Source organism: Sapajus apella, unplaced genomic scaffold (assembly GCF_009761245.1).
Source record: "Sapajus apella isolate SASKATOON/1434 unplaced genomic scaffold, GSC_monkey_1.0 scaffold52, whole genome shotgun sequence".
Classification (NCBI taxonomy): Eukaryota; Metazoa; Chordata; class Mammalia; order Primates; family Cebidae; genus Sapajus; species Sapajus apella.
In genome coordinates this window covers 14,426,179-14,450,926 of record NW_022436992.1, presented here as the reverse complement: position 1 = coordinate 14,450,926, position 24,748 = coordinate 14,426,179, and the positions used below count along the sequence as shown (strand labels likewise).

Genomic DNA, 24,748 nt, shown 5'->3' with positions numbered 1-24,748 from the left:
GTGGGTTTTGTCTTGCAAGATAGGCTTCCTTTCTTGAGAAGTCTCATGAGAACAGAGTTTTCAGTAACTCTAAGACATGGTTAGGTCACTGCAACAACTTTATTTCTGGAGAGAACATGTGCTTTGGCTTCCTGCCTCTTCCTACTCTGGGGAAACTGGGGCCAATCTTGAAGACTGATCTCCTAGAAATGTCCTTTTCTATTCCAACAGGGTTTGACGTGGCTCAAAATATAGGCTGTAAAAGCAACCAAGTTAATAAAAATGAGGGGGAAAGAAGAGTGTTAACTTAAGTGCAAATAAGAGTTGGCACCTAGGGCAATCATACTTGCCTCAGCACTTGCTGGCATCTGGGAAAAGGCACAGTCTTGAAATTTGTTAGGTTCTTTGCAGCTTTAACTGTCGCTTCCTTCTCTGTGCCTCGGTTTCTCTGTCTATAATGTAAGAGGAAAATACCTCATCCAAGCCTTATTGAGAGCATCACCTGAGACAATCCATGCAGAGCACCTGAAACAGTACCTGGCACACAGTAAGCATTCAACTGCATCACACATATTATTACCTCATTCATCTGGGGATGGGGAGGGCATTGGTACGTGGAGGAGCTGGTTCTCCTTTACCTTCTCTTCTCTGGATGTTCTCACCCCTGCTTCCATCCAAGTCCTCACAGATGGCCTCTGAAGCCACCTTTGTTCCTGGTCTGGCTCCACAAGGTTCCCATACGCACTTGAGTTCCCCTGCTCCAAGCAGACTATTTCCAGGATGCTTACTTCAGGCACATTGAACAGTGACCTCAAATGCATTTCCTTGACTGTACCTCTCTGAACTAAAAAGTACGGAAATGGCATTGTCTCCTCCTTTTGTCTGGTCTGGGCTAGGTTGGGATGCGGGGGAGAGCAGCTTTCCTAGCTCTCAGCAGCTTAACTCCACCCAATTAGTGAGAAGACTCCAAACCCACAGTGCCTGGCACGGTGTTCTACAGCATGCCACAGGTTGTCTTGTTCTGTCCTCTCTGAGAACGAGGGTGGGGAGGGACCCTTGGCTCACAGAGCTAGTGACAGTGACTCACCAAAGATCCTGTGGGCACTCAGGGTCTGGGCCAGGCCAGTGAGCCATTCATGTGGCATGAGCCACAACCCTGCTATTCTTCTGGCAGCAGCCCATTTTGCGTGTCCCCTCACTATGAGCCGTGGGAGAAATTTGAAAGAGCTTGGATCGAAGGGCAGGGGGATGAGGGTGGTCCTAACAACTGACAAATGCTTCATTTTAAACACGGGCTATGTACAACAGGCCTTTAGCTAGCTATTGAACAAAGAGAATAAGAGATCTTTTAGAAGGGCTTTATTTATATTCATTCACTTGGTCCTCACAACAACCCTGTGAATTAGAACTCTCAATCTCTCTCTCCCCTTTACAGATTAGGAAACTGAGGCAGAGAATTTATTTGCCTATGGTCACAGGACTAGGGAGTAACAAAGCAGGTGATCTGGTCTTACAGTCTGTGTTTAACCACCCCACCAAACCGCCTCTCTAAGATGCTAGAGGGTGTTTGTGCCAATGCCTGGATTCGAAGAAATTAGATTTACTTTAGGATCTCTAACCTCTTTCCCCAGCATTCAGAGATAAGGCCAGAAACAATGCCATTTGTATACAAATGGATGGTCCTCCTATCTCCTATTTCTATTTACAAGGCACTGTAACTTCTTCCCAGGGGCAGAGCCCTACCTCTCCTCCCTTAGGTCCGGGTCTCCAAGGGCTATACCCTACTGATCCTGAGGCACAGCAGTGAGGGCCCACCCCAATTCCTCACCTCCCTTTCTACTCTTCGGCAGAGGCATCCTCAGTGTTGGAAAGATAAGGATTTCTTCCTAAAAAAGAAGAGTTATACTATATCAGAGCCCGAAGATACAGGCAGTTTTCATTTGCAATGAACATCCCCTTCCACCCTTTTCTACATCCTAAAACAAGCATATTCACGGTAACAGCAAAGCGGAAATCAGCTTTTCTTGAACATCTACTGAGTTCTAGCCACATTCACACACGTTAATTCATTTAATTCCAGCCACAAGGTGGGCAGCCACTGTTAACATTTTACAATTGCGAGAACGCAGTCAGAGATCTGGGACTTGCTCAAGGTGACACACTGCAGCAAGGAGTCAGAATTTGAATCCGAAGCAGTGTCCTTCCCCCTCGCCACAGCTGCGGCGCTACAAACACAGGTCGGCCACGGGGAAATTAATGACCCACAGCCATCCTTGCAGCTCTGCGCCACAACTGGGGAGACAAGCTGGTTCCCGTGACTCTTCAGTCTTTCTGTTTTCACCCAAGTGCATGACTGCGGGAGCAAAGCGACCACGTGAGCATCCCCCCACTTCCCCCAGGCGAGGGACAGTGCCAGGCCAAGGACAAGTCACAGGTGCAACAACGTGCCAGAACTGGATCCAGAGCCCCAAGGCGCAAGCTCTCCCGCAGCGTCACCGGGCAGACGGGACGGGTGTGGCGACCGGGCGCGGCAGGTCATGCGTGCGCTGAAAGTGAGGCTTGAGGCGCGGACGGCTTTCCGGAGCCCCGAGAAAGGAGCTAGGAATGACCTTGGTCGCAGCCTCTGTAACCCCCCATGCCGGCCTCCGGGGGCACGGCGAGGTCCCCCCTTGGTCTCTGGCGGTAACCAGCCGGCGGGGCCAGACAGTACGGAGACTCCGGGATGAGGGCGCCGGGAGGGGTTGTCCCGCCCCACGTGGACCGACTCTCTGGTGGGGGCGTGGCCACCAGCGCGGGCCAAGCCAATGAGCGCCACCGTCGGGCTCACCAGGCTGGGCACGCCGGGCCGGCGGGGGCTGCGTCATGCCGGGGGCGGGGCTCCGGGGCCGGCGCGAGGCGCGGCAGGTCACGCGGGTCGCGGCGCCGGCTATAAGTAGGGGCCGGTGGCGTGCTCCGCTAGAGTGATGGCTGCCGGTGCTCGCTGCGTGCTTCCTCTTCTCGGCTGCTGAGAGCCCTGCGGCTGCTTCCTGGATAAGTTGTAAGTCCCGTGGAGCTGTCCCTGGTGCCGCCGACCCGGGCCGTGTGCTCGCCGACCGCAGGCGCGTGTGCCCGTGGCTCCAGCCGCCGCCGCCTCGATCTCCTCGTCTCCCGCTCCGCCCTCCCTTTCCCCTGGTGAGTAGTGGCTCCACCTCGTAAAGGCTCTTTCTTCTTCCCGGGGCTGGGCGCGGACGCCGTGGCGCCGGAGGCGGCCGGCGTGGGTGGTGCGGCTGGCTTCTCCCTTCACCGCTGGCCGCCTTCACTCCGCCCGCCCGCCCGCGGGCCTTTTTGGCGGTCCCCGGGCGGCGCGCGCGGGAACAGCCCTTTTCCGGTTTTCGTGCTGAGGGCGCGCGCGGGCTGGCAGCGCGGGGGCCGGGCTGGGCGCGCGCGGAGGCCCCGGAGCCACGTGCCCCGCCGTCTCGCGCGTCTAGGGGGAATGGGGTCTGGAGTAGCCAGTAGAGTGCACGGCGGGGCCCCGGGCGCGTGGGTAGAGCAGGTGCCCCGCTGGCCCTCCAGGGTCGTGCAGCTATTGTTATTTCCCCCCTTCCCCGCAGGATGAACTTGGGTCCTTTCTCTTCGCCATGGAATTCTGCTCCGTGCTTTTAGCCTTCCTGAGCCAAAGAAACCCCAGACAACAGCTGCCCATACGCAACGTATAGCAGTAACTCCCCAGCTCGGTTTCTGTGCCGTAGTTTACAGTATTTAATTTTACATAATATATATTATTTATTATAGCATTTTTTGATACCTCATATTCTGTTTACACATCTTGAAAGCCGCTTAGTAATTCTCTTACTAAAGAACCACTACTCTAGAGAATGGCAACGCCGATTCCCAGTATTACAGCTTCTGGTCCATTGGTGGGCTGCCTATGGATGCTCATCCTGGGCTTCATTATTGCATTTGTCTTGGCATTCTCCGTGGGAGCCAATGATGTAGCAAATTCTTTTGGTACAGCTGTGGGCTCAGGTGTAGTGACCCTGAAGCAAGCCTGCATCCTAGCTAGCATCTTTGAAACAGTGGGCTCGGTCTTACTGGGGGCTAAAGTGAGCGAAACCATCCGGAAGGGCTTGATTGACGTGGAGATGTACAACTCAACCCAAGGGCGGCTGATGGCCGGCTCAGTCAGTGCTATGTTCGGTAAGTTCTTTTTGTTTTGTCCTCTTCGTGGTGGGTGAGCAAATTTGTATCATGGGTGGTTCCATTTTTGTGCTTAACCTTTCAGATTAACCTTTCGGAATGCACCACTTACATAATAGAATTTTGCCATTTACTTAATAAAACTTGACTTTGTTTCAGGTTCTGCTGTGTGGCAACTCGTGGCTTCGTTTTTGAAGCTCCCCATTTCTGGAACCCATTGTATTGTGGGTGCAACCATTGGTTTCTCCCTCGTGGCACAGGGGCAGAAGGGTGTCAAGTGGTCTGAACTGATAAAAATTGGTATGTTTAATTTTTCGAATGGCGTCTTAATTTTTGTTTTTGTCATACGTTACCATGGCATTAGGTATGGGAGTATGTGTTCGCATGTGGAGGGACAGACCAAAGAATTTTGAACTCTTAAACATTTAAAGTAGCTTTTGGTCTCTGATTTTCATTATTTGATATTTTTTCTTAATGTGTTCTATTCCAGTGATGTCTTGGTTCGTGTCCCCACTGCTTTCTGGAATTATGTCTGGAATTTTATTCTTTCTAGTTCGTGCGTTCATCCTCCATAAGGTAACTCTCTTCCTTATGAAGACCTTTCATGGATCACACCCAGTTGATTTCAAACCCTGTGGTACTTTTGCAGATGTGATTGGTGTATAGGTATGCAGCCTTGGAAAGTTAAAATAGTTCTTTGTTCTGTGTGCCTTTTGTATGTTGTGGAGTTCTCTGAAAGAAGCAAGTTTTTATATAAGAGGGCAGTCAGGGAGGAAAAATTGAATGCCATGATGTGCCAAGTAATAGGAGAAACTGGGAGCAAAAAAATATGGAAATTTATTTTGGGTGGCTTTGTATAGCTGTATATAGATTGTTTGTTGGAACCACCATTATATACAGGCTAATACAACGTATAAGCTTGGAATTCAAGTCAGTATCCCCTGCGGCTTTTTTATTAAGCTGCCAGTTAAATGGGTCTCTGCAATGCTGATTATCATAACTAGTTTATAAGCTTCTAGATGTGGACTCTGCCTCCCGTAGTGACTTGATTCCAATTTCTCAGAATAGGTGAAAAGAATCAGTTAAAGGTCGTTTTTGGCCAAAAAAAAAAAAAAAAAAAAAAAAATTTTTTTTTCAGGCAGCCATTTCATTTCCTGTCCATTTGAAAATCCTTTTTAAGTGACCCAATAGCATTTCTTTTATCAAGAAGTCATGCTGGCTTCAAAATAAATGTAGACAAGGGATTATGTTGGCATAGGACTGAGTTACAGTAAGAATAAATGCATTTTTCTCAGGAAACAAAGTTGTCCTTTTTCTAAGGTGAATGGCTCTTAACAATCCATTGTAAGTTCTTAAAAATGTTCCTAAACTGTAGAAATCTGAGTGAAGGGAGATAGCATAAATTCCGGCGGGTAAGAATGTATTCAGACCTACTTGTCTGGTCTAGTTCTAAGCTTCCCTAGGGAAGGATTTGTCTTCTCCATAGAAATTCTGTGACTAGAAAAGTGATTCACTAATCACTGTTTTCCATAGCCAGAATCTGGCAGAACATAACAGTTTAACACTTTGAAAACTTGAAATATTTCTAGTTTGGTATAATTTGAGAGTAAGCAGTTCATTGATATTTATGGACTCTTAGATTTGGCTCTGTTTCATTCAGCAGACAGGTACAATAAGTACCTGCCTTCCTACACCCGACAACTGTAGTTTATGATACTAGGATGCTTAAATTAGAGGCTCACCAGTAGTCATGGACTGGATTTTTTTTTTTTTTTTTTTTTTGAGTCGGAGTCTTGCTCTGTCGCTAGGCTGGAGTGCAGTGGCGCAATATTGGCTCACTGCAACCACCACCTCCTGGCTTCAAGTAATTCTTCTGCCTCAGCCTTCCAAGTAGCTGAGACTACAGGCTTGTGCCACCATGCCCAGCTAATTTTTGTACTTTTAGTAGAGACAAGGCTTTACTGTGTTGGCCAGGGTGGTCTTGATCTCTTGACCTCATGATTTGCCCACCTCAGCCTCCCAAAGTGCTGGGTTTATAGGCGTGAGCCACTGCCTGGCTGTCATGGACCAGGTTTTTTTTTAGTACTTGTATTGGAGAACCCTATATCCTGCTACTTAGCAGAGAGTCAGAAGCATTAGTAGGATCTCCTGTTGTGAATTCCTGCTTTGTCAAGGTTTATACTGGCCCTTTGTTGATGATTGAGTAACAGATCATTTTGTTTTTGGAGATGGTTTGTGTGTTTCACCTCCAGAAAACAAACTTATTTCCCGGAGGGGGAATGGTGGTCCTCTGAGGTGCAAAAAGGGATTCTCAGGTGGCCAGAACCTCTCATTTGAGGAATGCATACCCCCATGCTGTTATTGAGAGCTGAAGTTAGATATAGTAACTGATTTCTTAACTGTATATTTTGTTTTTTTTTTTTGGTTTTTTGTTTTTTTTTTGACATGGAGTCTTGCTCTGTCGCCCACACTGGGGAGCAGCCCCGCTAATTTTTTGTATTAACTGTATATTTTTCATGTGGGTATGGGAATGGGTATGATCAAATGATGAATGATGCGCATAGTGTTTAAAGCAATATTGATGGACCGGGTGCGATGGCTAACTCCTGTAATCCCAGCACTTTGGGAAGCTGAGGCAGGCAGATCATGAGGTCAGGAGTTAGAAACATACTGGCCAACTCTGTCTCTACTAAAATACCAAAACTTAGCTGGGTGTGGTGGCGGGCACCTGTAGTCCCAGCTACTCGAGGTTGAGGCAGGAGAATTGCTTGAACCCGGGAGGCGGAGGTTGCAGTGAGCTGAGATTACGCCACTGCACTCCAGCCTGGCTGATCTGGATAGATCTCGACTCCGTCTCAAAAAAATAAATAAATAAAACAATATTGACTTTGAGGATCTTCCCCCACTCTGCGTGTGCATGCACATACACTCTTTCAGGCCAGTTCCTCTGTAACAGGAGTTTTCAGGTGAGTGTGACTTTCTGCTTCTTTTTAGGAGTTACATTTCAAGAAAATAGACTGGTAAGCTTTGGGGATCCTAACTGCTAAAATCTGAATATTTGACCATTAAGATACATTCCAACTGTTAAAAGTCCATCTTGAAAATTAAGATTAAAAGTACATCTTTTTATTTCAAAAACTTTCATTTTAAACGTTTTCTATTCTCTGAATGTTTGCTCCAAACATGTTGGTAATCTGGTAGGAACAGACAGAATGGAGGTTAGGTGCTTCTGTTAAGGACTGGCATTGTACAGAAGGGATACTCCTCAGTGCTCCTGTTGAATATTTTTAAATTCTAGTCAAAGAAAACAGGGCTTTTGGCATTCTCATTTATTAGGAGAAATATATTTAGGTTATCTTCCCTTTTCTTTAGACAAAAACAGAATATCCAATATGTAATAGTGAACTATTCTGGTGAAGATGGGGGTTATGTGAAGACCTTCTTTCCCATCCCACATGACTAGATGATCAGGCATTCATATCATTTCCAAGTGAAGTTTTACTTGTGTGTTAGGTGGATCTGTACAATGATGAGAGACCTTTCTTGTTGTACCTTTTTCCTAGACTCTTTGGAACTTTTGACTTTTTTTTTTTAACTATGAACCTGTATTTCATAATAAACTTGGTATAGTAGTGTCATTCATTCCCTACCCCATCCCCAACTACTTTGTATATAGAATACCTCAGATTTTTTTTACCTCAGGGAATACTTAATTGGGCTATACTGTACAGGATAGTAAATACGCAGGTTGCTACTTCTGATGAGCCAATTACAGTTTGATTTATAGATAACCCTATATTACGAAATAGTCTTTGAAAATCTGTAGAGAAGTTCCCACATAATGTCTTTAGAACACTAAAGGGTTTTAGTTTTGCAGTGTAGGAGTCTTGGGTTGGGTTTTTTGGAGCTTTTTTTCTTTGAAATGGAGTCTTGCTCTGTCACTCAGGTTGGAATGCTAGGCACGATCTCGGCTCACTGCAACTTCTGCCTCCAGGGCTCAAGCAATTCTCCTGCCTCAGCTTCCTGAGTAGCTGGGATTACAGATGCCTGCCACCACGCCTGGCTAGTTTTGTTTGTTTGTTTGTATTTGTATTTTTACTAGAGATGGGGTTTCGCCATGTTGGCCAGGCTGGTCTCGAACTCCTGACCTGAGATGGTCCACCCTCTTCAGCCTCTCGAAGTGCTGGGATTACAGGCTTGAGCCACCACACCTGGCATTTTTTTCTTTTAAGAAGCAAAATCTTGCCCTGTCACCCAGGCTGAAATTTGATGGCCTAATTGTAGCTCAGTGCAGCAGTGTCCTCCCAGAGTCTTGCTCTGTCACCAGGGCTGGAGTGCAGTGGTGCGATCTCGGCTTACCTCTGCCTCCTGGGTTCAAGTGATTCTCCTGCCTCAGCCTCCTGAGTAGCTGGAGTTACAGATGTGCACAACCATGCCCAGCTAATTTTTTGTATTTTTAGTAGAGACAGGATTTCACCATGTTGGCCAGGATGGTCTCGATCTCCTGACCTTGTGGTCTGCCTGCTTCAGCCTCCCAAAGTGCTGGGATCACAGGTCTGAGCCACTGCGCCTGGCCACGAGTGTCAGTTCTATGAGAACAGGAACTTGGTCTCATTCCCTCCTATACTTCAATGCCCAGAATAGTGCTTGGCACGCAGTCTGTTGAGTGAGTGGATGACCTTGTGCGCAATCAGTTTTTATCATTGGAATTTGGTAAAGCATTGGCATCTTTGTCAGATGTTTAGATAAGATGGTTGCTGTAGGTATAGTCTGCATGTTGTATTTTTAGTCTTTGAAGGTATGAAGTCGTCAGGTAAGCAGCATCCTAACATAGTCTGTTTCTTGACATCTCTTGCAAAAGTAGAGTATAGCCTATCCTCAGTCATGTGCTCAAGTTTATATTAGGGCTTTTTGGGTACCTTAGAATGTGGCTATTGAAATCGTTTTTTCAGGAGGTTATCATCACTGGTACAGGTAGCCTTGTTATGAAAAATAGAAAAAAAAAAAAATAAAAACCAAACAGGTAGAAGTTGGAATTGACCTTCATAGGAACAATTCCAGGAGCAAATGCAGGAAAAACCCAGCTGGCCTTGGAAACTACTCTGGAGGGACAGTTAAACTGGCACTATAATTCCCAAACATACCCTATTACAAGATTCTGTGGAAATGGGTTAACTTTTATAGCTTTTAAGATATTGATCTTAATGATGTTTTACAGGCAGATCCAGTTCCTAATGGTTTGCGAGCTTTGCCAGTTTTCTATGCCTGCACAGTTGGAATAAACCTCTTTTCCATCATGTATACCGGAGCACCATGTAAGTACATACCAAAGCATTTAAATGTGAATATAAAGTTGTTTACAAAACTTGCATTAAATGCCCAATTTACCCCTTTTTGCTTTACAGGGCTGAAATCTCCTAGAAGGTGGCTGGCCTGCGCCCATTTCAGAAGGCTGCAGGCTAGTGTACGCTGAGTTAACCTAGATAGCTTTTCAACCAAAGAGACCTGCTCAGATTCTAAATCACTACAGACCTTTCCTCTTTAGTCTTCACAGGATCCACGATAATATGACCTTCTCCTTCCCTTTCTCCTGTCTATGCTAAAAATGCTGGAATTAATACTGACCTCGACTACTGAAGTCATTAGTAATATCTGGTCTTCAGTAATCAGTCGTTTAGGACCGGTTTGCTGGATATTCTCATTTTTCTCTCCCAAATGGAGATACCATTGTTTCTAAGTACTAAACTTCCGTGAATCTGCTTGAATGAGAAGAGTTGGGATGTTTACCACCTGCTCTAAGTGCACTTGGAAGAAGAAATTCATGCAGCTAAGAGGAAAAATAATTTGTGAGAATATAAAGGTGGAAATGTTGATTACTTTCATGTTTGGGACTAAGGCAATGCATGGATTAAATTATGGTGCTACAAGTTTAATTTAGCAACTACAAAAGATTGGTAACTTGTAACTTGCAGGACAGTACAGTTTTGGAATCTAGTCTCATTTGGCCCTGATGGTCTGTGACTACATAGGCAGTGACTTTTATTCTTTATACTGTGAACCACTGGAAGACATACGGGATACGTGTGTATGTATATAGAGAGAAAGATAACTGGAATAGTGTTATGAAGCCGCTTATACTTACTATGTGCTATGCACCCATATTTTCGAATTCTCTTTAGTTTTTTTTTTTAAAACATTTGTGTGGCCCACTGAAATGATTTCAGTTTTGACTAATGGGTTGTGACTTGCCTCTTAAACCTCACTAAGTAGTTGCTGACCTTGGAGTTAACTAAATGTTTTCATTTTTTAAAAATCTTATTTTAGATTCACAATTGTGTGTGTGCATTTTGTTAGATGGAGCTAAGTATTTTTAATCTTGCTTTTATTCTTGGAATAATCAGGAACAAAACAGACAACTTTAAGAAAATACTATTCTTAGGATATACCGAACTCTTATGTACTGGTGAGGAGAAGCGAACTCCTGACCTCAGGTGTTCCGACCACCTTGGCCTCCCAAGGTGCTGGGATTACAGGCACGAGCCACTGCGCCCGGCCAGTGCTTTGCTTCTGTCTTTAGTACAGGCTAATGGTTTGGAGCCTACTGGCATGTAGGTGACAATAAAATCATGACTAATACTGCTCATTCTTAAACCACATGGAAAGTGTTGCTAGGGAAGTCTCTTTTTTTAAGATAAGACTTGTTAGTGAAATTACCACTAAATTTTCCTTTTTGTGAAAGACAAAACCTTTTTTTTTTTTTTTTTGAGACAAAGTCCAGGCTGGACAATCTCAGCTCATTGCAACCTCCGCCCCCAGGTTCAAGCGATTCTCCCACCTCAGCCTCCTGAGTAGCTGGGACTACAGGTGTGCACCACCATACCTGGCTAAATTTTTTTGTATTTTTAGTAGAGACGGGCTTTGCCATGTTGGCCAGGCTGGTCTCAAACTCCTGACCTTAGGTGATCTACTTGCCTTGGCGTCCCAAAGTGCTGGGATTACAGACATGAGCCACTGTGCCTAGCTGAAAGACAAAACTTTTAAAGCTATTCTTTAAATTACTGACTTTTGATAGGTATTTTTGTTTTTTATATCTTGTTTTGATACGGCTTTCAAGGAGATAATCTTTACTGAAGGCCGGTACAATGGATGTAATCACTTTTACACAGAATTATGTCAGCATGACAAATGTGACTACTGAGACATCATTCTTTTGACATTAAAATAAGCTTGTAGGTGGTAGTGGAATATGTGGCAGTTATGATTACGAGCTAGGGAGTGGAACACTCTTCTTTTTCATAGCTAGTCACAGGTCCTTAGCATGTAATGATTCTTACTATCTTCTAAAGTGAAGAAAGGAAAAAGGCTAGTATGTTGAGACGCATAGGACCCTTGAGTCTCGCAGGTGTTCAGGTGGGCCAGGCTGGCGTGGGTTTTCGGATGATCATTGAGTTTTTCTCCCAAATTTGTATAGGCACTAGCACAGTAAACCCTGTGCACTTAAATCTGGCAGCAGCTGTCAAGGGTGTTGGGCTGGCTTGGGGAACCCCTTAGTCCCCAGAGGAGGGTTTACACATTATTGCAGGGGGCTGTTGCCCTGGGGTTTTCAAGATGCACCATTTTATCTCCTAGTGCTGGGCTTTGACAAACTTCCTCTGTGGGGTACCATCCTCATCTCGGTGGGATGTGCAGTTTTCTGTGCCCTTATCGTCTGGTTCTTTGTATGTCCCAGGATGAAGAGAAAAATTGAACGTAAGTAATAAGTTATAGCAGAAAAGTTTAACTACTAATGTTGTGCTTATTTCTTTTTTGTTTTGTTACCTGTAGAAATCTATTAGGATAGATTGGCAAAATAAAAGATTTTAAAGAGAAATTTGAGAATATGGGTTTGTTGCCCAAACTGTGTTCTTAAGTAGACTGCATGACCTAAGACCTAGTGATAAAGAGTATTCAGCCTATGCTGTAGAGATGTTAATTTTTATTTTAGTGTTCTTTGGTCAGTTGCCAGTGACATGATAGATAAATAGAGAAATCATACCCTACATTTACTGAGAAATATAAGGATACATACCTTAATGAAAAATAAGGGGTAGGTACAAGATATTTTCATAGAGGAAACATTTGCCCCAACTACTTCTGTGTGTAACTTTAGATTCAGACACGCAAAGCTAAGTCTAATGTGTACATGTTGTATATGGGCTAGAATACGTATAGACATTGTATTTCAGTATATAATACAAATACATATACAAACATACATTGTGTTTCTGCTAGAATTGTAACACAGATTCTAGAAGTAAACATTTTCAAGTGTCATGTGAAGGAATCATTTAGGGCATGACAACACACACATGTTATTAAATACTGAGTAAATTTTGGTTAGTATCAAACTTACTTAAAATCTTGTATTTTTTTTCTTAAAAGAATCATTTTCTGTCCCTTTCATCTATGTGAAGGCTGGGCTAGCCATTTGAAGTTTATCCTTTTGAAGCTAAGGGATGCACAGACTGCAGAGGCATTAGGAAGAATGCTGCGTCACCGCAGCTGAACGGAGGAGCCTCCGAGAGGTTCTGTCCTAGTCTGGCTATGCCAAGTGCATGGTGGGAACCAGGCTTTCAGGACTGTCTGACCTCATTTTCCCTCTCTGGGAGGAGATGAGACAAGTCTTGCTTTCTGTCAGTTAGTCTGTAGTTTGACTGAGATGCCTGAATGGATAGGTCAGCATACTGAGCACTGGCATGAGAGATAGGCAAGAGATACTGTGGTCTGCCTATGGGATTTAGAGCCATAAGGCACACCTCTGTTTCATAGAGGTGGAAATTAAAGTTGTCATCTTTGGTTCCCTGCATTGAGCTATGCCACTTAGCTTGAATTGTTGGACTGAAATTGGAGAGAATCCTCTTTTAAAAAGAATAGAATTGGGTATAGTTCAGATTTTCAGTTTCAGATTATCACCCCAGTGATTGAGCTACTTTCCACTGCAGAATGGGTCCCAGGGAGCTAAGAAGGGTTCTTATATGTGTAAAGGTTTGTAAAAATAAAAACATAACACGAATGTGCTACAGAAGCCCATAAAACCTAAAATATTTACAGAAAATGTTTGGGACCCCTGACATAGGGTGTTCTGCATTGCTGGTTGTTCCCAAGTGAGAGTTGCTGGCAAATGATAAAGCAGGCAGGAAAAATGTTCCTGAAGGTCACATACATTGTTGTTTTGAGATGGGTTTTTTGGGGATGGAGGAAAGGAGCTGTGGAACAAGGTAGTGTGGCCACAACCAAACCAAAAAAACCTTTTTTTTCCTAGGAGAAATAAAGTCTAGTCCATCTGAAAGCCCCTTAATGGAAAAAAAGAATAGCTTGAAAGAAGACCATGAAGAAACAAAGTTGTCTGTCAGTGATATTGAAAACAGGAATCCTGTTTCTGAGGTAGGGTCTGCCACTGTGCCTCTCCAGGCTGTGGTGGAGGAGAGAACAGTCTCATTCAAACTTGGAGATTTGGAGGAAGCTCCAGAGCGAGAAAGGCTTCCCAGTGTGGACTTGAAGGAGGAAACCAGCATAGATAGCACCGTGAATGGTGAGTTGGAATTCCTGGTTTCACTTTGTTGTCTGCAGTGGTGGGGAGGCTTACTGTTTGGATTTGTTGCTTTTTGTATTGAATGTCACCTTGGTGATCTTGACTAGGTGCAGTGCAGTTGCCTAATGGGAACCTTGTCCAGTTCAGTCAAGCCGTCAGCAACCAAATAAACTCCAGTGGCCACTACCAGTATCACACTGTGCATAAAGATTCTGGCTTGTACAAAGAGCTGCTTCATAAGTTACATCTTGCCAAGGTGGGAGATTGCATGGGAGACTCTGGTGACAAACCCTTAAGGCGCAATAATAGCTATACTTCCTATACTATGGCAATATGTGGCATGCCTCTGGATTCATTCCGTGCCAAAGAAGGTGAACAGAAGGGCGAAGAAATGGAGAAGCTGACATGGCCTAATGCCGACTCTAAGAAGCGAATTCGAATGGACAGTTACACCAGTTACTGCAATGCTGTGTCAGACCTTCACTCTGCATCTGAGATAGACATGAGTGTCAAGGCAGAGATGGGTCTAGGTGACAGAAAAGGAAGCAGCGGCTCTCTAGAAGAATGGTATGATCAGGATAAGCCTGAAGTGTCTTTCCTCTTCCAATTCCTGCAGATCCTTACAGCCTGCTTTGGTTCATTTGCCCATGGTGGCAATGATGTAAGGTGAGTTGACATTGATCTTAGTGTTGTTAACCCTATTTTTAAACCATTTATCCTTTTCATAAGCCTGTGCTTGTGATAGTGGTACTCCTAGCACTTATGGGACCCTGAATAATACAAATAGAATGAGGTAATAGCAGTCATTGACTTAAGACAGTACCGTTTTACTCTTCAGAGGAATTACAAAGAATGTTTTTAACTTTATTTCTATAGATGATCAGGTATCTTTCACAGAGAAGGCTTTTGCCTATCAGGATGAGATCCAGTTCTTTGGTAGTGAATTGTGGGATGTAAGATGAAAAACTTGAAAGCTTTTCATACAGAATGATTTTGTAGTTTGGTTTGTGAACTGTTTATTGGAACCTGAGAGTTGCTTTAAGCTACCTGTAGGAAGAAGGAGGCCGCCATTTGCATGGCACACTCTCCATCAGAGCGGTGCTTATTTTTCTTTTGTGTATGTTGGGTTCCATTTATGTCCTTGGAAAGAAAAGCCCTTTTGCTTGAAAGCTGTGCTTTAGATAACCTGGTATGTCATTCAGCAAATTGGATCTTGCCAAGATGTAGTTCTGCCTGAAAAATTACTTCTGCCCTCTTTGTTTCTTCCAGCAATGCCATTGGGCCTCTGGTTGCTTTATATTTGGTTTATGACACAGGAGATGTTTCTTCAAAAGTGGCAACACCAATATGGCTTCTACTGTATGGTGGTGTTGGTATCTGTATTGGTCTGTGGGTTTGGGGAAGGAGAGTAATCCAGACCATGGGGAAGGATCTGACACCGATCACACCCTCTAGGTAAGTAGGTGGAGTAGGCCTTACAGAGGTCAGTACCCATTTTCTTCAGAGATATAATGCTGTCAAGTGCTAACGAATCTCTAGTTTAAAGTAACCAAGTTTGTTTAAGTTCCTGATGTTCTTATTGTCAGTGTATTCTTTTTAGATTTTACTTGTCTCCATCTTAAACATTTTGGTTAGACATTTTATGCATTCAGCTCCAGTGGTCTCTGAGGAAAATGACTTTTCTGAGAAAGCTGTGTGTGCTAAAAGTGGATAGTTATGTATACTTGCGTTTTATTTGTCTTTATTTGGGAGCTAAGAGTCATGTTTACCAAACCTTCAAAACAAAAGTGCAAATTTTATTTAATAATGGGCTGCCAGGGCCAGGCGTGGTGGCTCATGCCTGTAATCCCAGTACTTTGGGAGGCTGAGGCGGGTGGATCATGAGGTCAGGAGTTCAAGACCAGCCTGACCAACATGGTGAAACCCTGTCTCTACTGAAAATACAAAAATTAGCCAGGCATGGTGGCGCGTGCCTGTAATGCCAGCTACTCAGGAGACTGAAGCAGGAGAATTGCATGAACCCAGGAGGTGGAGGTTGCCGTGAGCCGAGATTGCGCCACTGCACTCCAGCCTTGGTGACAGAGTGAGACTCCATCTCAAAGAAAAAAAAAAGGACTTCCAGATAAACATGAAACTTGAAACCTTAGAATAAGGAAACTGGGCATCCCATGGCTTGATTTAAATAAGATGGATCTTGGGGTTATAGCAAATAAAGATGTCAGTGGAGGTTTTGTGACTGAGTAGAACAAAGCAGGACTGTGTTAACTTGAGAAGCAGTGTTAGCTTCTCAAAAAAGTCAAACTGAATTCCTGACGACAATCCTTTTGTGTCTGTAGTGGCTTCAGTATTGAACTGGCATCTGCCCTCACTGTGGTGATTGCATCAAATATTGGCCTTCCCATCAGTACAACACATTGTAAAGTAAGTGTAATGTCAATGTGTGTTTTTCAAATGGTTCTTCTAATAGGTAGGGTTTAAAATTTACTTCTCTGATATTTGATTTATTAAGTTTTGTGTAATTGGAGTCTTGAAGAGTTCACAAGTTTAGGGCAAGCGATTACAAGAATAAAGGCTTACACTATACAATTTCTCGTGTCTGTTCTTAAGCAATTAAATAGATATTCTCCCCAAATAATAGAAACATTCTTTTATGTGGAGCTTGCTATAATTTTTGGTTACTAACCTCTTCCTTTGTTACCTAGCCATCCCTCATTGTAGTGGTTTTATAGTAATTTAAAAAAAAATCTCGAGTCATTTCTACTTGACACCATTATTTATTTGTTTATTTATTTATGAGTCAGAGTCTTGCTTTGTCCCCCAGACTGTGGTCCAGTAGTGCGATCTTGGCTCATTGCAGCCTCCGCCTCCCAGGTGCAAATGATTCTTGAGTCTCAGCCTCCCAAATAGCTGAGATTACATGTGCCCGCCACCATGCCTGGCTAATTTTTGTATTTTTAGTAGAGACAGGGTTTCACCATGTTGGCCAGGCTGGTAATAAATTCCTGACCTCAGGTGATTGACCTGCGTTGGCCTCCCAAAGTGCTAGGATTACATGTGTGAGCCGCGCCCGGCCAGCCATTCAGGGCAGGATGGGTGTATGCTTAGAAACTGGCGGGTGCTTTAATTCTGACCAGGTGGGTTTCTGCTGCCATTGGTGGTGGCTTAAGGTCTGGTTCCAACAAGTTTGCGAGGCTTGCCAGAATGTTGGCAAGGCTGTTTATTTACGGAATGCATATATTCAGGGCCTCTCAGGATTGAAATACTGAGAAACTAAACAAATCTTAAGATTGTTTAATGACAATATAATAATTATAGGAAAAGGAAGAAACTGGTTTTCTTAAAAGGATTTATGTTGGTCCATTGTGGATCCTGCCGAGTCATCTGTTTGCTACCAGATGTGTCTCCAGGCAGTCATTTATTAGGTTTAAAATCAGCCACTCTGCAAATAATCTTTGGAAGACTTACAACTCAATTTGTTATTAAAAGTAGTGTTTATTCATTAAATTCTAGTAGCTTAGAAGGGGAAAAGAAATGGTTCTTGTGTCCTTTTACTACCGTTAGTATAGATTATGGTTGGATTTTCAAATTGCCTTCATTTTCCCATCTTCTTAACCTGTTGTAAACCAGCTTTCATGGACTTGTTCTTGTCCAGGGGTCTGGGGCTCCTTGTCCAAACAGTTTCAGGTGTCTGTTTGCCAAAATACCAGAATACCATTGGCACTTTAATAATCTGTTTCCTTGGTCTGTTTCTCTTTTAGGTGGGCTCTGTTGTATCTGTTGGCTGGCTCCGGTCCAAGAAGGCTGTTGACTGGCGTCTCTTTCGTAACATTTTTATGGCCTGGTTTGTCACAGTCCCCATTTCTGGAATTATCAGTGCTGCCATCATGGCAGTCTTCAGATACATGCTATCCTGTGATCAAAATTTGTGTCAATGTTTGGGACCACCTTAGGTATTCCTGCTCCCCTGAAGAATGATTACAATGTTACTGACGACGTCTTTTTATTTGGGAGCCAGAAGAGGGAAGTGTTACTTGTGCTATAATTGCTTTTGTGCTAAATATGACTTGTCTCAAAATTAGCTATGTAAAATAGCCAGGGTTCCACTGGCTCCTGCTGAGATCCCCTTTCCTTCTGGGCTGTGAATTCCTGTACATATTTCTCTACTTTTTGTATCAGGCTTCAATTCCATTATGTTTTAATGTTGTCTCTGAAGATGACTTGTTTTTTTTTTTTTTATTTTTATTTAAAACAACCATGCAGAGCTATTTGACAGAGTATGCTCTGCTTTGTTGGTTTCACCAGCTTCTGCCCAAACATGCACAGGGATTTAACAACAAAAAAAATATAACTAAAGCTTCCTTTGTAGTCTCTTATATAAGTAGAGTCAGTGGTACTCTGCCCTCCTGTCAGTAGTGGCAGGATCTATTGGCATATGTGGGAGCTTCTTAGAGGGATGAGGTTCTTTGAACACAGTGAAAATTTAAATTAGTAGTAACTTCGTTGCAAGCAGTTTGTTGACTATTATTGCTAAGAAGAAGTAAGGAAAAAAGCCTTTTGGCAATCTTGGTTATTTCTTTAAGATTTCTGGCAGTGTGGGATGGATGAATGAAGTGGAATGTGAACTTCGGGCAACTTATTAGGGACAGGCTTCCATGTTCATCTGTCTACCTCTTAACTGAATAAAAAAGCCTACAGTTTTTAGAAAATTTGTCTCATGGTTTTTATTCATATTTGAATCGTTTGAATCATCTGGGCTCCTGATCAGTTAGCCTTATGTCATTCTTTTTTTTTTTTTTTTGAGACGGAGTTTCGCTCTTGTTACCCAGGCTGGAGTGCAATGGCGCGATCTCGGCTCACCGCGACCTCCGCCTCCTGGGTTCAAGCAATTCTCCTGCCTCAGCCTCCTGAGTAGCTGGGATTACAGGCACGCACCACCATGCCCAGCTAATTTTTTGTATTTTTAGTAGAGACAGGGTTTCACCATGTTGACCAGGATGGTCTCGATCTCTTGACCTTGTGATCCACCCGCCTCGGCCTCCCAAAGTGCTGGGATTACAGGCTTGAGCCACCGCGCCCGGCCTGCCTTATGTCATTCTTAAGAGATGTGAATATCTTAACAAGTGAGAGCTACTGTCCAACTTAAAGCTCCCCACGCCTCCCTGTTAGGTTTCTTGTGTCCCCAGAATATGCATGACATTACTCCATAGGGACTGCTGTAGCAATTTGGCATTTTCCCTTTTAGTAGCACAGCCTATACACTTTCACATTAGCACACATAGGTTTTTTTTTTTCAATTTTTTCTTTTGATACTTTTTTTTTTTTTTTGAGATGGAGTCTTGCTGTCACCCAGGCTGGAGTGTGGCTGCATAATCACGGTTCACTGCAGCCTCTTGCCTCTCGGGTTCAAGCGATTCTCCTGCCTCAGGGAACCTGTTACCCCAGCCTCCCAAAAAGCTGGGATAATGGGCCCACCACCACATCTGGCTAACTTTTATATTTTTAGTAGAGACAGGGTTTTGCCATGTTGACCAGGCTGGTCTCAAACTCCTGACCTCAAGTGATCCACCCACCTTGGCCTCCCAAAGTGCTGGAATTAAGGCATGAGCCGCTGCGCCCAGCCTACTCATGGTTTTTAATAGCCAAAGATTTACTGTTGAATGGACAACTTTATTTTACTATTACTATTTTATGTAGCTTGTTTTTAGCTTTCATATTACTGTTAATTCTTGAACGGTGTGAAGGTTGGGCACCAACCCCCCATGCAGTCAAAAAACCATATATAACTTTTGACTCTTAAAAACTTGACTACTGATAGCCTACTGTTGACCGGAAGCCTTAGCAATAACGTAAACAGTTGTTAACACATTTTACATGTTATATGTATGTATTATATGCTGTATTATAGTGTAAGCTAGAGAAAAGGAAATATTAAGAAAATCATAAGAGATATTTACTATTAAGTGGAAGTGGAAATGGATCATAAAGGTCTTCATCCTTGTCATCTTGAATTGACTGAGGAGGAGAGGAGGAAGTAGTTGGTCTTGCTGTCTCAAGGGCGGCAGAGGTGAAAGAAAGTCTGCATATAAGTGGATTCTGCAGTTCAGGCTACTGTTTAAGGGTCATCAGTACAAGGAAAGCAAAAATGAATCGGGGCGGTGTGCATCTAAATTTTTGTTTAAAAGTTCTCAGTATTGGATTCTTCGGTCCTGACCCGTTCATTATCTTTTTACCCTTGATCAGAAGTTAATGAAAAGTACATTTCTTGGTAAACTGAATTGATAATTCCTGTCCTGAGAGTGTGGGACAATACCTCTGAATCTTGAGTTTATTCAGTGTTTTACTAGAAACCAACACTAAGACTGTAACACAGGGTAAGCGGTACCTAGTCTGACCTGTGCCTGAGAGGTTAGGTCACTGGCTGGGTACATGCCATTCCATCCTGTTGTCAGTTTAATGATCTTGCAGAAGACTTCTCCGTGAATGTTCACCATTTAGTGTCAGGCCTTATACTAAGTTTTTTACATACACTTAATCCTCATGGCCTTTTGTGGTAGATCTTATCCTGGTTTTGTACATGATGAAACTGTCATGGACAACATCTGTATTTGCCCAATATCTTAAGTTAGCAGAGGATGGACGTTAGCTGTAGACTTTGGGGTTGGCTGAAACTAGCTCTGTGACTTGTTACTTGAGGGAAGGGACGGGAGGGGGCTGTTGTAAACGGCAACTGAACATTAAGCCTTTAACTGAGGTCCTGGGAGGACATCTCAGAGTTCTGGCACCGCCTTCCCTTTGTGTTGGAGGACTTCACATAAGCCCAGAACCTTTCAGAGCCCAGTGATGATATGGAGAAGAGGACCCTCCCTGGCATTTACTCTTGGCTCAGGAGAGAACAGCTGAAAACATACTTAGACCAAGTTTGTCCAGCTGAAGACAATTCTAGTGTGGCCCAGGGATCTAAAAAAATTGGACACCACTGACTTATACCAAGGGTGTGTTTCTATAGGAAGAGCAGGTAGGCCTGGGGGAGAGGAGCCCCTCGAGCTAGGAAGGGACCAGAGGAGAGTTTATATTTCTACTTTAGTTGTCTGCCATGGGGCAGGGACACATGCTGGTGAGAACGCTGGTTCTTTTTTTTTTTTTTTTTCCTTTGGCATAGACGCTGCCTTTTCTTTTTTTCAGACAGTTTCGCTCTTGTCACCCAGGCTGGAGTGCAGTGGCGCAATGTTGGCTCACTGCAGTCTCCACCTCTCGGGTTCAAGCGATTCTCCTGCCCCAATCTCCTGAGTAGCTGGGATTACAGGTGTGCACTGACACGCCTGGCTAATTTTAGTAGAGATGGGGTTTCATCACATTGGCCAGGTTGTTCTCAAATTCCTGACCCCAGATGATCCACCTGCCTTGGCCTCCCAAAATGCTGGGATTAAAGGCGTGAGCCACCTTGCCCAGCTGACATTGCCTTTTCTTAACCAAATGTTTAGCTTTTTTAAAAAATCAAGGTTGTATGTGCAAATTGAAGACCCAGCTGGTCCAACAAGGCTTGTAAGAAAATCTGAGGTCTGCCAACATTTCCCTTTCCTGAGGCAACTATTTTCGGTTCTTTTGGTATTAGCCTCTGTGTATCTAAATAATATGCTTGTGTTACTATTTCCCTCTCGCATATTTTGGCTGAGTATGGGTGACACTTAGGGGACTACTGGTCCTTTATCTTGGGTACGAGTTCTCTACCAGGGGTGACTTGCTCTCCCCAGTCCCCATTTCTGACTCTGCCTTATCCCATTTGTGGTAATATTTGGAGACATTTTTGGTTGTCACGATTGGGAGCTGGTACTGACCAGAGATGCTGCTGTAAGCATCCTACAGTACACAGGGCAACTCCGCAACAGAAAATCCCTGGGCTGAAATGTTGGTGGTGCTGAGGCTGAGAAACCCTGACATAGGGGGATCTGGTTGGGCTCTTTCCTTGGAGGAAGCCCAGAAAAGCCTCAGAAGGCTAAAAGCCTGACTAATGAAAGTTCTGGGGCTCAGTGAGGAAAGTGGTCACCACATATTTTAACCTCGCTGTTTTCAGCCTAGACAGCCCTTCCTTTGGGTGGCTCCAATAGGATGGGTTTAGTTACCACAGTTAAGGTAAATAATACCAGTCCCCTGACAACACGGTTCACATTTCAGTTACTGTGGTCTACTAACTGAGTTACTATAAAGCAAAGTCTCCAGTGTTAGCTCTTCAGTCCTCAGATCACCCCTTTAGAAAATAACCGGCACATCATGAGGCGTGATCTGTCATCACTTCTTTCAAAGTCTGTTGGTGATTGGCTACTGTGCATTTATTACTGAGTACGCTGCAGATGATAAAACTTTTGGTTGTGTTGCCTTCTAGTGGGAGAGTTATTACTGTAGACTAACTTTCAGTGCTCCTGTGGGATTATGCTCCAGTTCCTTTGAGGGCTTGAGTAAAAATGAAAATTTGCTTTTTACCATCAAACACAGCTTTCATTAATCCAGCCAATGCACAAAGAGATAATTTTGATTTGTGTTTTTTTGAGACAGAATCTTGCTCTGTTGCCCAAGCTGAAGTATGGTGGTGCGATCTCAGCTCACTGAAACCTCCCCCTCCCAGTTCAAACAATTCTCCTGCCTCAGCCTCCCGAGTAGCTGGGACTCCCACCATGGCTGTGAGTGCCACCACACCCAGCTAATTTTTTTTTTTTTTTTTGAGACAGAGTGTCACTCTGTCACCCAGGCTGGAGTGCAATGGCACGATCTTGGCTTACTGCAACCTCCGGCTCCCGGGTTCCAGTGATTCTGCCTCAGCCTCGTGGGTAGCTGGGACTACAGGTGCACACCATGATGCCCAGATAATTTGTGTATTTTTAGTAGAGATGGGGTTTCACCACGTTGGCCAGGCTGATCTTGAACTCCTGACCTTGTGATCCACCCGCCTTGGCTTCCCAAAGTGCTGAGATTACAGGCATGAGCCACTGTGCACGGCCACACCCAGCTACTTTTTATATTTTTAGTAGAGATGGGGTTTCACCATCTTGGCCACGCTGATCTTGAATGCCTGACCTCAAGGGATCCACCCACCTTGGCCAGGCTGGTCTTGAACTCCTGATCTCAAGTGATCCACCTGCCTTGACCTCCCAAAGTGCTGGGATTACAGGCATTAGCCACGGTACCTAGCCATTATTTTGATTTTTAAAGCTCATTATAGTCTATGAATTTTGGATAGGCCATTGATGCTACATCCAGAAATCTTGCAATTTTTTTTTGTTGCTGTTGAGATGGAGTCTCTCTCTATTGCCCAGGCTGGAGTGCCCTGGTGCTATCTTGGCTTATTGCAACCTCTGGCTCCTGGGTTCAAGCAATTCTTGTGCTCCAGCCTCCTGAGTACAGTCATGTGACACCACGCCTGGCTAATTTTTTATATTTTTAGTAGAGATGAGGTTTCACCATGTTGGCCAGGCTGGTCTCGAACTCCTGGCCTCAAGTGATATGCCTGCCTCAGCATCCCAAAATGCCAGGATTACAGGTGTGAGCTACTGCACCCAGCCAGATCTTGCAATTTCTTTAGCTGAAGTTTGGAAGAAATTGAAAGCATCATGGCAGAAATTAATAGTAATATTCAATGTGGTAGAAACTTACTATGCTCCAGGTAACTTTGCAGAATTCAAATTACACATAAATTGAGTTATATTTGACCATGGAAAGGTTGATCAGGCTGCTGTTTGAGAGATTCTAGACCGGCAGCCAGAGGAACTTAGTGAAGGTAAATTTACCAACAAAAATGAGGAAAGTGATTGTGGCAAAGAGAACACGTGTCCCAGAGGAGGTGATGCCGGCAAAAACTTCACATTAACAGGCCTCTTGGAGTTAATTTACAACACCTAGAGCCTGAAGGACAAAATACTGGATGCTGATCCAAAAATGCTTAGTCCCAATATTTCGAATGTTTAAAATTACAGGTACTAAATAAATAATGGTTTTGCTATTTTAAAATTTCCCTGTACATTTGCAACACAGTTTGTTTCTTTTTTGAGACGGAGTTTCACTCTTGTCACCCAGGCTGGAGGGCAATGGTGCGATCTCAGGTCACTGCAACCTCTGCTTCCCAAGTTCAAGTGATTCTCCTGCCTCAGCCTCCCAAGTAGCTGGGATTACAGGCATGCACCACTATGCCTGGCTAATTTTGTATTTTTAGTAGAGACGGGGGTTTCTCCATGTTGGTCAGGCTGGTCTCAAACTCCTGACCTTAGGTGACCCACCTGCCTCAGCTTCCCAAAGTGCTGTGATTATAGGCATAAGCCACCGCACCCGGCCTTATAACACAATTTTAAATGTTTGGACAAAGATTTTTAAAATTCACAGGTCTGCTGATGATTAGATGTCTTTGCAAGGCTTGAGCTTGCATGGTCACTTTTGTGGACTCACATCTGCATGCAAAGTAAGGACTGCCTGTATATTACTGCCCTCAACTCAGCCCACTATTTCCCAATCCAAGGACCTTCTACTGTACCCTTTATAAAGTAAACTTCTGGCCTAATGCCACACAGAAGACAGATGCCCAACATTCCAACATGGAGAAAAGGATCCTAAGCCTTGACTGCTGTTGCTTTATTATTATTTATTTTTGAGACAGAGTCTCCCTCTGTCACCCAGGCTAGAGTGTAGCAGTGTGATCTTGGCTCAAAGCAAACTCTGCCTCCCGGGTTCAAGTGACTCTCCTGCCTTAGCCTCCTGAGTAGCTGGAATTACAGGCGTACACCACCATGCCTGGCTAATGTTTGTATTTTTACTAGAGACAGATCTTCTCCATGTCGGCCAGTCTGGTCTTGAACTCCTGACCTCACGTGATCTGCCCACCTCGGTCTCCCAAACTGTTGGGATTACAGGCGTGAGCCACCGCGCCTGGCCCTACTAATTCTTTAATATTATCTGATACTCCATCCGGTCAAACTACCTCTTAGACTTTCAGTCTTACTGGTTCAAGCCTATCCTTTGTTTCTCTTCCAAATTACTTGA

The 24,748-nt window shown here is 44.0% G+C and overlaps 1 protein-coding gene and 1 long non-coding RNA gene across 2 annotated transcripts; one reads left to right on the top strand and one right to left on the bottom strand.

Annotated features, from left to right (window-relative positions):
- Nucleotides 1-2,937: 2,937 nt before the first annotated feature.
- On the top strand, nt 2,938-18,432 carry SLC20A1 (solute carrier family 20 member 1). The gene is made up of 11 exons (XM_032243666.1): nt 2,938-3,150; nt 3,570-4,155; nt 4,315-4,455; nt 4,646-4,731; nt 9,374-9,470; nt 11,785-11,904; nt 13,457-13,726; nt 13,834-14,392; nt 14,996-15,181; nt 16,063-16,147; nt 17,485-18,432. The coding sequence occupies exons 2-11, from the start codon at nt 3,834-3,836 to the stop codon at nt 17,674-17,676; spliced, it is 2,058 nt and encodes a 685-aa protein (XP_032099557.1). The 5' UTR covers nt 2,938-3,150; nt 3,570-3,833; the 3' UTR covers nt 17,677-18,432.
- Nucleotides 4,344-13,281, bottom strand: LOC116526923. The gene is made up of 2 exons (XR_004258320.1): nt 12,548-13,281; nt 4,344-4,887 (listed from the first exon to the last, which is right to left on the bottom strand). It is a non-coding gene; the product is annotated as an uncharacterized LOC116526923 (long non-coding RNA).
- Nucleotides 18,433-24,748: the final 6,316 nt, after the last annotated feature.

Bases quoted from the DNA above. Each gene is read 5' to 3' on its own strand.
- SLC20A1 (XM_032243666.1), top strand. From the start codon at position 3,834: ATGGCAACGCCGATTCCCAGTATTACAGCTTCTGGTCCATTGGTGGGC. The intron at 4,456-4,645 runs GTATGTTTAATT...GTTCTATTCCAG, and splicing joins GTCTGAACTGATAAAAATTG to TGATGTCTTGGTTCGTGTCC. The intron at 13,727-13,833 runs GTGAGTTGGAAT...GATCTTGACTAG, and splicing joins CATAGATAGCACCGTGAATG to GTGCAGTGCAGTTGCCTAAT.